This window comes from Rosa chinensis, chromosome 5 (genome assembly GCF_002994745.2).
Source record: "Rosa chinensis cultivar Old Blush chromosome 5, RchiOBHm-V2, whole genome shotgun sequence".
NCBI classification, from domain to species: Eukaryota; Viridiplantae; Streptophyta; class Magnoliopsida; order Rosales; family Rosaceae; genus Rosa; species Rosa chinensis.
This window is the reverse complement of record NC_037092.1, coordinates 31560601-31576393: the sequence shown is the minus strand read 5'-3', so window position 1 is coordinate 31576393 and position 15793 is coordinate 31560601. Positions and strand designations below refer to the sequence as shown.

At 36.4% G+C, this 15793-nt stretch overlaps 1 protein-coding gene across 1 annotated transcript; it reads left to right on the top strand.

Moving 5' to 3' along the window:
- Nucleotides 1–11572: 11572 nt before the first annotated feature.
- Nucleotides 11573–15746, top strand: LOC112202278 (probable galacturonosyltransferase 12). Its single transcript, XM_024343215.2, has 6 exons — nucleotides 11573–11975; nucleotides 13384–13439; nucleotides 13566–13721; nucleotides 14055–14645; nucleotides 14787–15089; nucleotides 15186–15746. Exons 1-6 carry the CDS (start codon nucleotides 11765–11767, stop codon nucleotides 15468–15470), a joined length of 1602 nt encoding a protein of 533 aa, XP_024198983.1. The 5' UTR covers nucleotides 11573–11764; the 3' UTR covers nucleotides 15471–15746.
- The last annotated feature ends 47 nt before the right edge of the window (nucleotides 15747–15793 follow it).

Here is a 15793-nt window from a genome sequence, read left to right as displayed (position 1 = left end):
CTAGAAAATGAGGTGTGCTTGTGTTTAATCTCAGAATTGGTGAAAGTTGTTGAGAAGGAGAGCAGAACGAGAATTTTCAGTAGAAGGTGAGCATGAGAGCTTCCATAGTCCTATGGTTTTTGGGGTCTCTATGGTAGAAGGTGTGAGAGAATTTGGGACTCTAGAGTCTCATTTAAAACAGTCCTGGTTTGTGCCAAACATAGGATTAGTGTAACCCAAGCTAATAAGCATGTCCAATCCCATGTAACAAACACCACCTATGTGTTTTCGTCAAAGTAACTGATGAAGAGGAAATTAGGGAATTAGTGATTACAACTCAATCATCCATTATTGTCATTATTGTAATTGCTATTACCATTGTAATCCTCACCCTATATAAAGGGATTATCTAATGAAATGAGTAGACGAATTTCCCCATTTTACTTTTACACGTTATCAGCACGCTCAGAGCCAATAGCAAAAAAAAAAAAAAAAAAAAAACTCAGATCTGTCTAGCCAAGCCGCACGGTCTAGCTTAGAGCACAGAACCCACCAGATTTGCATCGGCTTCGCAGCTCATTAGCATAAGCCGAGCCGCAGTTCCTTGCGAGCCACACCAGCATCCTAGCGACACAGCTTCTTAGCCCCAGCGCGCGTCCGACACTCTCCCTGCATCCCCCGCACATCACCTTGTGCGTTTGTCCTGCACGCACCAAGCAACTCGCGCATCAGTCAGCCAGCCAACGACAGCCTTGGCCCACGTTCGTCCTCCTGCCCACCTTTGTCACGCAGGTCCACGTGCGCAGCTTTCTCAGCCCACCAAATCAGCAAGCCCAGCAGAAGCCCAAAAACATCGCTACGCACGCCTGCATCAACACGTGGGTGCACTAGAATCGTTTTGTTTTCTCGAAACCAAGTATGTTCTCTTTTATTTATTTAATTTCATACTCTGGTAAATTTAATTATTTACAATTAGAACTTTTGAGCCTGTATGGTTAGATAATATTGATCCTTTTAGCATGCCTTGTTATTTATTATTCGTAGAAATTTGAGCATTCTATATTGTTGCTGTTATTATGTGTAGCATATATTTTTTTTTATATTTTTTGTGAAATTTGAGCATGTCCTGTATTTTATGTTACTACCTTCTATAATTGTTTTATTTAGCATGTTATATATAAATTGAGTTTTGCCCTGATAATGAAAATTCATGAGCATTATAAATACATAATTACCGTGATAAAGTATTTTCACATAGCATCGAAAAAATGTGACCATTACGAATCTTGGTCTTGAAATCTAATTCATATCCTTGGAAAATAATTCACTTAGATGTCTTTATGACTGCGTAATTTATATATCTTCTCTCTTGTTTATGTAGATGGCTGATCCAACTCGAGCTGAATTTGACATTTTGGACTCAAAAGGACTTGAGTACCATCGTTGGGTTTCCGATGTGGAAGCCGCCTTTGTGGGAAAAGACTACACATCCACCATCGAAACTCCCACAAAGACGATGGACCGTCTAACAAGGTGAAAGTAAGTGCCTTAATGTTTCTAAGGCGACATATTGATCCTAGCCTACGCTGGGAGTACCTTCATTTGAAGACACCCAATCAAAGAACTATGGGATGCCCTTAAGGGACGTTTTGGAAACATTCATGACACTTTGCTCCTAGAACTGACCGTTCAGTGGAATGAAATCCGCTTGCTTGACTATAAAAGGGTTAATGACTTCAACAAGGACATGTTGCGCCTAAAGACACGTCTCAATTTATGTGGAAAGGAACTCACAGAAGATGATATGATCCAGAAGACTCTTTCCACTTTTCCTACTTCAGCACTTATACTAGCGAACCAGTTTAGGTTAGAGTATGACAACAAAAGAATCACAACCTTCAATAAGCTGATCAACTTACTGCAAGTGGCTGTGAGGTATAATGAGGTTCTTTTGAACAACAATGTCCGGGCCATTGGGACAAAGAAAATTTTCGAGGCTAATTATGGCAAGGTGAAATGTGAAAAGAACCCCAATGCAAAGGGAGTTGAACGTGCTGATCCCTACGCACGTGGAAAGGGACATGGGGGTCGTGGCATGAGCCGTAGAGGCCCTCCCAATGTATGGCGCAGAGATGGTGGTGTTAGCCCTAGTGGTCATGGAAACAAGGTGCAAAAGGCACTTAAGAACCCTTCAGTCAAAAAGGAAAGAGTTGGCAATGAACTATGCTATAGGTGTGGAATTATTGGGCATTGGTACAAGAACTGCCAAGCAAGCAATAGAGTAGTAGCCACTTACAAGAGGTATAGGAAGTCTAAAGAACAAGGCTCACTATATGGAAGGAGGAGGCCATGACCCAGACGTCAACCTCACAATTACAGACATTATTGGCAACAAGGAACTTGCTCAGTCAATGGATGCTCCAGATTATGACTGATCTGCTTATTTTATTTATTTATTTATTTATTTTATTTTTCAAAGAAAGTTGTGAAGGCATAATGCCTCTTTTTTTTTTTTAAATTAGTCTATTGCTTGGTCTTAAAGTTTATTTAAATAATGGTTTGATGAATTAGATTTCTGAACAAAACCTTGATTTGATTATCGTTGGCTTATTAATAAATATCGGATTTTCTGAAGCATTGAATTTATTTGATTTTATTTACTACACATATATACATGGTTCGAAGTAGCACTATAAAGATGTAAAGCAATACATCTAGAAAAATTATTAGAATGAAAAGATTATCATTCTACCTAAATCAAAATACCGTACTCTAAATAATATGAGATATATTTTTTCAAATTATTTAATAATACCTCCCATTTACTTGTAGGAATGAACCGAGGAGAACTTGAGTGCTTAGTTGATAGTGGGACTACCAACACCATATTAAGAAATAGACAATTATTCATTGAATTAACAGCCTATAATTCCTCTGTGACTATGATGATTGGATCATCACAAGTAATAAAATGATGATTGGATCATCACAAATAATAAAAGGGCAAGGAACTGCCAAATTTTTGTTGCCTAACGGTACAATGTTTAAAGTCACAGACGCTCTGTATACACCAAAAGCTAATCGAACCTTGTTAAGTTTTAAAGATATTCGTGCCAACAGTTATCATATAGAAACTCACTGTGAGAATGGAACCGAATACTTTTATATTACCTCTAATAAATGTGGAAGTAAACACATTTTAGAGAAATTAATGAGTCAATCTAGTGGATTGTACCTCACTACTGTTCGGATAATTGAATCCTATGTTGTCACCAACAATGAAATGTGGGACACTGACTCATACAAGCTTTGACATGACCGCCTAGGGCACCCTGGTCGTGACATGATGATCTGTATTTTAAAGAACTCACATGGACATCCCTACTTTCGAGTGAAAAATAAAATGGGACAAAAATTCGCTACATTGCAAGATGTCGGTCCTAGTACTGCTCAAATGCAGCCATTGCCTTCTGCAGTACCAGAAGCACTACCTCCCTCCCATTATGCTTCATTGACTATTTTAAAGGCACATCACTCATTTTGCAAAGCCTACTCTTTAGCAAAAACAGGATCGAGACCTTCCTATGCTAAAGATACAAAACAAAACATTCCATTCTTACAAAGGATACAATGAGATATCTGTGGACCTATCCATCCAGAATGCGGACCATTCAAGTACTTTATGGTTCTGGTGGATGCTTTGACACGCTGGTCACATGTCGCATTATTCTCCACAAGAAATGCTGCATTTGCAAAACTCGTAGACATATTATAGATTTAAGGGCTCACCACCCTGATCACTCTATCAAGTCTATAAGGCTTGATAACGCTGGAGAGTTTGCATCAAAAATATTTGATGGTTATTACATGTCTATTGGGATCGATGTAGAGCATCTTGTACCCCATGTACTTACACAAAATGGTCTCACAGAAGCCACCTTCAAAAGGCTACAGATAGTGGCTAGGGCACTTGGTTATGCGCACCAACCTGCCTATACCTATATGGAGTTATGCAATATTGCACGCAGTTTTACTTATTCGTTTCAGACTCACTGCTAGCCAACCATTTTCTACCTACCAATTGGTAACTGGATATGAGCCTGACATTTCAGACTTACGCATATTTGGTTGCGTAATATATGTGTCTATTGCGCCCCCACAGCGCACCAAAATGGGTTCTCAAAGACGTTTAGGTATTTATGTTGGATATGAATCTCCGATCATTATCCGCTATTTGGAACCCTTGACAGGCAATCTCTTTACCGCTAGATTTACAGATTATCACTTTAATGAGACAGTCTTCCCGTTGTTAAGGGGAGATAGGAAAAATGATTTTCCAAGGGAACGACAGGAATTGTCGTGGTTTGTCCCCACTCTGTCTCATTTTGATCCCCGCACTTCACAATGTGAAAGTAAAGTGAAAAGAATAATTGATCTTCAGAATGTAGCAGATTCGATACCTGATGTGTTTACTGATATCGCAAAAGTGACGAGATCACATATACCATTTGCAAATGTGCCTACAAGGTTAGAGGTCCCCAATAAGGGGCACGGCACAGCAGATAGAGGAGCTGCAACCACACTTAGTGGAGGTGTGGTTGAGGCCATGGCTCCCCAAAGGAAGAGGGGGAGGCCACTTGGTTCAACTGACACTCATCCAAAAAAGAAAAGGGCAAGTAAGGCACAAACCGAGCCATTAATCATCAATGTAGAGAATCCCTCTTATGAGATTGTCTCTGATTATAGTTATGGTCTATGAATCAATATTGGAGGACACTCCGATGTGTGAAATGATTCTAGAGAACAAAGAAATCTCAATGGATTATGAGAGTGTGTATGAGTTGATGGAAAGATCTTCCATACACATTGATGATGTATTTGCATACACTGTTGCTCAAGAAATCATAGAGCATGATGATATCAAACCACGCTTTGTTGCAGAATGTCAACAAAGAGAAGATTGGCCTAAATGAAAAGAAGAAATTCAGGTAGAACTAGATTCTCTGGCAAAGAGACATGTATTTGGTCCGGTAGTGCTAATCCCACCAAGTGTAAAGCTTGTAGGACATAAATGGGTCCTTGTCAGAAAGCATAATGAGAAGAATGAAGTCCTGAGATACAAGGCTCGCCTTGTGGTGCAAGGTTTCTCACAATGCCCTGGAATTGACTACAATGAGACATACTCTCCCGTGATGGACGTTATAACATTCCACTACTTAGTTAGCTTGGTAGTTTCTGAAGTACTGAAAATGCAACTCATGATTGTGGTTACTACATATCTCTATGGGGATCTTGATTCAGAGGTATATATGAAACTGTTTGACGGCCTTACATTACCCAAGTCAAGTGACTCTAAACCACGGAGTGTTTTTGCAATTTGGTTGAAACGCTCACTTTACGGATTGAAACAATCTGGACGGATGGGGTATACCCGTCTAAGTGACTACTTGATTGGGAAGAGATATAAGAACATTGAATTATGCCCCTGCGTATTCATAAAGAAAACAAGTTCCGGATTTGCAATTGTAGCTATATATGTCGATGATATGAAAATAATAGGTACTCTTGATGAAAAAAGAGAAACCATGAGCTATTTGAAATCCAAATATGAGATGAAGGATCTTAGGAAAACTTGATTCTGTCTAGGCCTTGAACTAGAACACTGAGTTTGTGGAATACTAATCCACCAATCTGTGTATATCCAAAAGTTGCTCAGGTGATTTAACATGGACAAAGCGCATCCTGTTAGCACTTCCATGATCAGTCAAAGTTTGGATGCAAGGAAAGACCCATTTCGTCCAAAGGAAGATGACGAAGAGGTGTTGGGAGCTGAAATTCCCTATCTAAGTGCAATAGGCGCATTATTGTACTTAGCTCAGTGCACTCGACGAGACATTGCATTCTCAGTGAACTTGTTAGCTAGATTTAGCTCAGCGCCAACGCAGTGTCACTGGAATGGTATCAAAAACATTTTCCGATACCTAAAAGAAACCATTGACTTGGGACTATTCTTTCCCTACAAAAAGACAAGAGGGACCGCAGATGGAACTGTAATTCCTAAAGGACATGTTGATAGCGAAAGTGCCACCCACTACACTGAAACCCCAAATAATGTTTTTGTTGGTTTTGCAGATGTTGGGTACCTCTCTAACCCATATAAAGGTCGTTCCCAAACTAGTTATGTATTTACCATTGGCAACATGACAATATCTTGGAGATCAACCAAGCAAACCCTTGTGGCTACCTTCTTGAACCACTATGAGATCATTGTTCTACATGAGGCAGTTCGTGAATGTATATGGTTAAGAGCTATCATTACACATATTCGAGGGACTAGTGGTTTGAGCTCTACCATTGAAGAGCCTACTTGCACTTATGAAGGTAATAGAGCTTACATCGAACAAATGAAGCTAGGTTATATCAAGGGTGATAATAAAAAATAGATATTGCCAAAGTTTTTCTACAATCAACAACAACAGGCTTCCTCAAGATTCAAGTGAATCAAGTAAGGTCTGAGAAGAATGTGGCAGATTTGTTTACCAAATCATTGCCTAAGGCCATATTTGAGAAACATGTGAAAAACATAGGAATGCGAAGACTTTCCAAGCTCCCTTGACTGATCTAAGGATCAAGGGGAGGTGTAGACTTCAAGGGGGGTCTAACACACACGTCATCATCAAATGTAATAGGTGCGTTGTGCTCTTTTCCTTCGACCAAGGTGTACTCTTCCCACAGGGTTTTTATTGTTACTTGGCATGGTTTTTTTAGTGAGGCAACAATTCATGCACCATTTCGTCTTTGACTTGACACAAGGGGGAGAGTTTTAAAGGAAAAACACATTATGTGCCTTCGTCAGTTCAAAGTAACTGACGAAGAGGGAATTAGCGGTTACAGCTCAATCATCTATTATTGTCATTATTGTAATTGCTATTACCATTGTAATCCTCACCCTATATAAAGGGACTATCTAATGAAATAAGTAAACGAATTTCCCCATTTTACTTCTACAATGTTAACAAGATTCCCAGATTTACGACAAGTATAGGGATTTAAACCAGTCGGAGAGTCAGAATGATAAAGGTAGATGTTTTCTCATGAAATAGATTAGGTTTTTACGAACATCTTAAGATTGACAAATGAAACACTAATTAAACAAGTATCTTAAAATTGACAAACTCAATGCCAGCAACATAAATGTTTCATATGAGAGAGAGAGAGAGAGAGAGAGAGATTTATGTTGCTGACGTTGAGTTTGTCAATTGTAAGATACTTGTGTAATTAGTGTTTCATTTGTCAATCTTAAGATGTTCGTAAAAACCTAATCTATACCTAATCTATTTCACAAGAAAACATCTACCTTTATCATTCTGATTCTCCGACTGGCAACTGGTTTAAATCCCTATACTTGTCGTAAATCTGGGGATCTTGTTAACATGTATTACTATTTTTTTTTTTAAGTGAAAGCGTTAATTTTATAAGTAAACTCCGAGACCGTTGCTTAAGTCCACAGAAGATGAGTTAGAATAGCCATCTTTCTCGGACCATGGTCCAAAAATCCAAATTCTATTACTTGTACATTTGTACTGCCCAAGAAAAGAACTGCCTAATTCTGGTAACATTTGTACATTTGTACTGCCTAATTCTGGTTCAAAATTACAAACAACTCAATCCATAAGAAAAGAATAGGTCCCAAGTGTCCGAAAACTAGGACCATAAGAAGGATATGAGATAGTCAATCGCAATCCTAACACTAGACTATAAGGACCAAACTATAGCAAATATATGTAGATATACATGAACTGACATATCTTTATCGTTGTTGCACGTACTCATAAAAAAATTAAAAAAAAATGGACAGATTTTCGCCAGGTAGTATTCGTCAATAAAATTCTCTCATAAAAAGGAAGAAAAAAAAAGGATGCACCTTGTCGAGAAATAATTCATTGTTAATAGCAGGGAAAAAAAAAACAGAATCTCCCCGTCTAGGATATAGCACTCCTCTGCTTCACTTAGCAACATGACTACATGACTCTTGTCTCCCACACCCCGTTTTCACGATTTAGATTTCTCCCATTTCACTCATCTCTAAAAAGCAGAGATTCCTAAGCAGGAAAGAATGATTAGGGGCCCTAGTTTCAAGTCCAGCTTCTTCAATTCTCTTCTCTTCTTTATTAGTTAATATTGAAGCTTGAAGTTCTTCGTAGGTTTTCTATTGTTTATCACATCAATAACTCATATATAATAAGTAGTTTATTGTGATATGAACTCACAACCTCTCATTTATAAAGGGGGAAACTTATGTCATTAGATCAAATGAGTATTGAACGTAGGTTTTCTATTGTTATATGTATTTTATGAATTTGATTTATTATTGAGTTTTTCTATAATTTGATATTGGCTCTCGATTACATTAAAAAACTATTAATTGGAACATTCATTAAATCAGCTATGTTATATATTCTCCATTTTAGATTTATTTACAATCTCACGTGTATTGTGGGTGGGCGAGTGGGCGAGTAAAAAGTTGTTGTTCCTACTCAAATTTTTTCTTTTAGTTAAAAACAATAGTTGAATGTAGTAAAAGATCTAGAGTGCTTTGAATTTATTTGTCACCATCTTGGAAGCACCACCACCAAGATAGACATGACAAATACCACCAACCAACACTACCCCTGCATAGATGAGCAAACTGATATCCATGAAGATATTGGGTAATGACTTTGAAAATCCCCCACACTCACATAATGAACGGGGCAGATCCTACCCTCACAGCCTATCCTTAATTAGGTACCGTTAGCATTTTTAGTAATATTAGTTATTTTTTAGTTAAATTTTAACTAAAAGCTAAAATAGCTAAAAAGTCATTTTGGCTAGTCACTTTTGAAATACATCTACATCAGTTCTCTTTATTTTAATTAGTTTTGAATTTATATTATTTTTAAATGAAGATTAAATAATTTAAGGGTGCGGCTATTGCCACCCTACTATTTTCTTTGTTCACCCTACAAATATTTGAATTATTGAAATATTATATTACCCAAATGCAAAATGACTAATAAGTATACTAATTTTCTAAAATTTAAATCTTTAAGAAAAACTAAATGCATAACTAATTAAATACAAAACTACTTAATTTCTCTTCTGATAACATTAATTTTTATCTTCTCCATCCAAATTTCAATTTATTACAATTTTCTTTTTTATCTTTTTGTTGCGTCCCCATCATTAATTCATTATTCAATTCACAAAACCATTAGTGTTAACTTCATCAAAATCTTTATAATACCTTTATAAACACCGAAAGTAAAAAATTTAAAACACAAAAAAAAAAAATCAATCTTTTTTTCATTGCTCATAGTAGCACTTACTTTTTTTTTTAAATATGGATTGAAATAAACGAACATTGAAACTGAATGGGAAAAAAAAATGGAAGTAAATCAAATTATGATTTTATTAGGAAACTTTAATATAATTTAGGACATCTTTTTAATTGATATAAATTAAATGAGAAATTTTCGTTAAACAATTTTTTTTTTAAATTTGATATGTCATATGATGGAGGATATTCCTGAAAAGAGAAATGGGTTTGATAAGTAAATATAATAATTGAAATTAAAATGTAGGGTGTACTGAGCAAGTAGGGTGAACAAAGAAAATTATAGGGTGGCAATAGCCTCACCCATAATTTAAATGTATTTATAAATTACATTAAGTAACTCAAAATGAATGTTTTAAATTATAGAGAGTCTCATCTCACTCTCGTCTGGTGTAGCTGCTAAGAGTATCTTTAATTAGCAGACTCTCTATTTTGACTTCTTAGTTATTTTACAGAGCATGTTTATCTTTTTATCTATTTTACCAGTTGCACTAGACTCTTGAGTGGCTTTCCATTATAACTTTTAGTTATCTCGTCCTTAAATATAGAGAGCAAGATGAGGGTCTCTATAATTTAGGCCTTGTTTAGTTCATGGAATGGAAAGGTTGGGAAGGGAAACTTTTTCCTTTCCAGTGTTTGGCAAACCCAAGGAAAGAAACAATTTTCCTACATGAAGGAAAAATAGGGAGCAAAATGAATCCTCCCACACCCTATGGATTCATTTTCCCTATTCTTTCCCTGCATTAATTGCACATTAATTGCTTACTCTAAAAATTAATTTAATGGTTATTATTACCAAATTATCCAAGAAACTTTTTAAATCTTGAATTGTTTATGTTTTGATAATAAGGATATTATTGGAAAATTGATGTTACCTACTTTCTTACTCATGCATAAACCAAAAATTGGAAAGGAAAGTAAAATACATTTTCCGATTACTTTCCCAGTGTTGCCAAACAGTGGTAGGAAAATTAGTGGGAAATACAAAGGAACCAATTTCCTTTCCGGCAAGCAAATGGGGCCTTAAAATATTCTTTTTTAGTTATTTTATGTAATTTATAAATACATTTAAACTATTTAGTCTTCATTCAAATAATAATATAAATTCAAAACTAGCTAAATTAGAGACTACTGATGTAGACGTATTTCTAAAGTGGCTAGCCAAAATGACTTTTTAACTACTTTCGCTAAAATGACTCAAAAATGGCTAGCATTTGTAAAGATGCTCTAAAATATCTAAAAAGCTAAACATGCTCTCCAAAATAGCTAAGAAGCCAAAATAGAGTCTGCTAAAGATGTTCTTATTTGTTATTTATGCAGTCTTAGGTGAGTGATTATGTGTAACTACGATTCTATTATTAATATATTATGAGCCTAATATTGAAAATTTCAACCTAATTAGAAAAGAAAAACAATGATAAATTTCAACCTAATATTGAAAAGGTCAAAAGATTATTAGAGCAATTCACATTCCCAATTATCTTTTGGGAAAATGAGGCTATCTTGGTTTTGACCCTCAATTCCAATATGACCTCGTTGTAACTCCTTCCATAGTTTTAATGAAATTCAGGTCAATTATTGAAAAAGAATTACAGTTCAAAGCCAATTCAAAATTGTGTTTGTGCAAGAAAATAATTACTGCCATGTAGAACATGCTTGTTCTTTCCCTTTAACGTTACCATTACCCTATTCAAACCCCTACAAACCAATTTGCAATTTTACAAGGCAAAATTAGGCCTCTACTTAAAAGTCTCCCCCCTCTCATTAATCTGCCATTAATTAAAATAGAATCATAAGGTTCCTGCAATTTCACTCCAACAACCAAAGCCCAAGGTTGACGGTCATTTTCCATTTAGAAGCCCCGTTCTGTCAAAGACTCATACTTCAAACTCCAAAGTCTCATTTGTTAGTTCTTGTTCTACTAAGAACAACCTCATGTGGAGGCAAAGCCAAGCAAACACCAAACACAAAACATCCCCTTCACATTTGATATCATACTATATTTTTTATTTTATGTAGTTTTATTAATTTTCTTCTCCTCTAGCTCCCTCAACTTCCCTTCTTCAAAACCAAGCCAAACCCCCAGGCCAGAAAAGCAAACATCAGTCTCATGTCTCTTTCTTCTTAACAACCCCCCATCCTCTTCAAATTTCTCTAAGAATTACATATAATATAATCCCATAAAACCCTTGCAATCTCTATAGCCCAAAAACTAAGCAAGGTTAGGTAACAGACAGCTACCTTAATAAGCACCATTCAAAACCATTCCTTTTACAGCAAACCCCCTTCCATGGATTCTTGCACTTCCACTTTCTTCTTCTTTGGGTGATTGAAATTACCACACCACACAGAAAAAGAGCAAGGAAAGCTCTGGCTGTGCTGGCTGGGTTTCGATTTGATTGGTACAAAATGCAGCTTCATATATCACCCAGCCTGAGGCATGTGACAGTTTTCCCAGGGAAGGAAGTTAGAGAATTCATCAAGGTGAAAGTCGGGTCGAGACGGCTTTCTTATCGGATGCTCTTCTATTCCATTCTCTTCTTCACATTCATTCTCAGGTTTGTGTTTGTCATGACAGCAGTGGACACCATTGATGGAGAAACCAGGTGCTCTACAATAGGTATGTGCATATACATTTATCTAGTTAAGCCCATTAGTGCTAGCTATTAGTTTCATTCGCCACACGCAAACACCCACACAACTAAATTAGTTGGAAATCCAAGAACTAGATAGCATTGGTTTCAGGGCTTGAAGAATAATGCATGTGTTTCTGCAGGAATTGTGATAGCAAGTCAAATAAACTTCGAACTCCAATAAACTTGTTGAGTTCCATATACGAAAAAAGGGGGTATAGATTATCAGTGGGTGAATTCTTTTTTAAAATGCTATATGGTTCGTATTGATTGAAGATCTAGCAACATACATAACATAGCTCGAAGTATTTGAGAAGGTTTTAATGTAATTAATTTTTAGCTTTGTGTGGTAAAACAAATTAGTTAGTCTTGTATATAAGAAAGTTGCAAGGAGCAAGAATTGTAGGTATTAAGATATTTGGAACTTATCTATATTGTTCAACAATAAAGTTTGAAACATTGTTCAAAGCACTTGGTTAGTATCTAGGATTTATATAAAAAGCATTGTCTCTTCTATCTTGAAGATATCAATTGCAGGCAAAGACTTGTATAATAAAACTTGACGATTAAACCCCATTGGCCGGATCATTTTGGCAGCAAAAATTGTCATGTACTAGGTAAATTAACTATTATGAAAAACAAAGGTTCTCACAACTAGTAGAGGAACTAATCACCTTGTTTTCTTATATATGGAATCCAACTCATGTGCTATCCAATCTACTGGGTGTTGCTAATTAACTAAAATTTGTGATATATGTAAAATAGATGTTAGGTTAATTCACCCCTAATTATTTAATGGGATTGATAAAGCTCTTTTTTTTTGTTTTTTTTTTTGTTTTGTGGGTTGGAGCTCATAGCTCCTTTGAGAATATGATACATGTACTTGATTGCAACATCAGAAAGTATCCCACAGGGAAATTTGATTTGTAAGCCATAAAATGTGAACCATGTGGATACCATAGGACAACAACCTGCCCTGTTTTTTTTTATTATATGGCTAAGTTTGGTACTTATTCTAATCCCTTTTTACAAAAAAACAACTGTATACTATTCTCTGGTTGAGTATTGTGTTGTCAAATTGTTTGTTTTTGATGACATCGTGCGGTCAAATTGTTGATTAGCAACATTTCTGACCAATTGAAATACATTTGAATGTGGATCTTGGCGGTCAAGTAAGTAGTGTTAAGAGTTGTTAACTTGTAGCAAGTATTACGGTCACACTCAAAGTTAAAATTTGGATCCACCTCTCGACCTCCTTTATAATAAAAAAAGATTATGTGGTTTTAATGAAAATAATAAAGCATTTACTCTGAAGTGTCTTCATGCTATTTTATGTGTCATGTACTTTTATCACTATATATAGTTATTGACATAGTTCTACTATTAAAATGGTAGGTTGCTTGGGGAAAAAACTAGGACCAAGGATTTTGGGAAGAAGGCTTGAATCAAGTGTAATCTCCTCATCCTTACCTCTGCTTAAAGATGCTATTTTATCACTTGATTTTGTTTATATTGTTGTTGTACTAAACCAATGCCAGTTTGTTCCCTAATTGAAATTTGTTTTTAAATTCTGAAAGGTCCCAGAAGTTGTTTACCAAGTATTAGAAGAACCCATTGGCAAAGATGAATTACAAGGAAGATCTGATATTCCCCAGTCCCTAGATGAGTTTATGACTGAGATAAAGGACAGCAACATAGACGCAAGGACTTTTGCTGTCAAGCTCAGAGAGATGGTATTGCTTTTCAATATGTTTTCATTGAAATCTAATTACATGTTACTGACATTGCCACCTTTAAGAAATTTCAGATGTATAATTCATGTTTATTGAAACAAAGACATTTCTCAAATCAGAAAAACAAAAATAATAATACTAGCCATCACAAAAAACTGTCTTAAATTTCAGTCACCAAATGATGCCACTGTCTTGTAATTGCTGGAATTAAATATGATGCATGGCACATGAACCAATGAATAACCATAACATCAGTTAAAGATCCATAGAAGAAAACTATGATCTGGCTAAAGAGTATTTATATGTCTGGTAAAAGTGAGAGTATTATTTCAGGTCACACTACTTGAGGAAAGAACCAGAAATGCGAAAATCCAAGAGTACTTGTACAGGCATGTAGCATCAAGCAGCATACCTAAACAGCTTCACTGCCTAGCCTTGAGGTTGGCCAACGAACACTCAACCAATGCAGCCGCTCGTCTCCAGCTCCCGTCTGCTGAATTTGTCCCTGCTCTTGTCGATAACTCCTTCTTCCACTTTGTCCTCGCCTCAGACAATGTCCTTGCCGCTTCTGTTGTTGCCACTTCCCTGGTCCAAAACTCATTGCGCCCTCACAAAGTTGTCCTCCACATAATCACAGACAGGAAGACATACTGTCCAATGCAAGCATGGTTTTCATTGCATCCCTTATCCCCTGCGATTATTGAGGTCAAGGCATTACACCATTTTGATTGGTTTTCAAAGGGAAAGGTGCCAGTGTTGGAAGCAATGGAGAAAGACCAGAAAGTGAGATCACAGTTCAGAGGAGGGTCATCAGCCATTGTGGCAAACAATACTGATAAGCCTAATGTCATTGCAGCAAAGTTGCAGGCACTTAGTCCCAAGTATAATTCAATCATGAATCATATCAGAATACATCTACCAGAGGTATAATTCTAAACCATGATTAATAAACATTTGAGTACTCCAAATGCTTCCATAATCCTATTTCACCTAGACTATTGCTCAAATAAAGTACAAAAAGTACTTTCTTACCCTCCATTTTTCTTATTTGTGTGTTCTATGCAGATGTTTCCTAGTCTCAACAAGGTTGTGTTCCTGGATGATGACGTAGTAGTTCAGACTGATCTTTCCCCACTGTGGGATATTGATATGAATGGAAAGGTCAACGGAGCGGTTGAAACATGCAGGGGAAAAGATAAATTTGTTATGTCGAAGAAGTTTAAGAGCTACCTCAACTTCTCCCATCCTTTGGTATCGAACAACTTCGACCCCAATACATGTGCATGGGCTTATGGCATGAACATATTCGATCTAGAGGCTTGGAGGAAAACTAACATAAGCCGTACATATCACTATTGGATTGAACAGGTGAGCTCTGCTACATATCATACTTATATCATTGACTTGAAGCAAAATACTCATACTTTTACATTCTAAATTATACTAAGAAGTGTCTTTATGCAGAACTTGAAATCAGACCTGAGTTTGTGGCAGCTAGGAACATTACCCCCTGGCCTAATAGCATTCCATGGCCATGTCCATGTTATTGATCCTTTTTGGCACATGTTGGGATTTGGATATCAGGAAAACATAAGTTCTGCCGATGCCAAGAGTGCAGGTGTCATCCATTTTAATGGGAGGGCAAAGCCGTGGTTAGAGATTGCATTTCCCAATCTCCGGCCACTTTGGGCAAAGTACATAGACTTCTCCGATAAATTCATCAAGGGCTGTCATATTAGGGCATCTTAGATTGGATTTCGAGGGTGACATTGATCATAAAGAGTGTGTATACGAGGAAAAGGAAAATGATAGAGTTCTTCCCAAATTCAAGGCTTTCAGCGTTTACAATGCAGGAGGATTCAGCACCAGCTTCATTCCTTAATATATCCTTCTGTATTCTTTATCCTTTTTTTTCCTTTACACTGGTTAGAAATTTCAACCATAAATTTTGTTAAATAACAAGATGTAATTATGTACCTATTACATGCATTCAAATCCAAGACGTAACACGAAGCTAGAGTTCAAGATTCACCGAGTCACTTAGAATTGCAAGCTCATTAGGTTTCCAAACA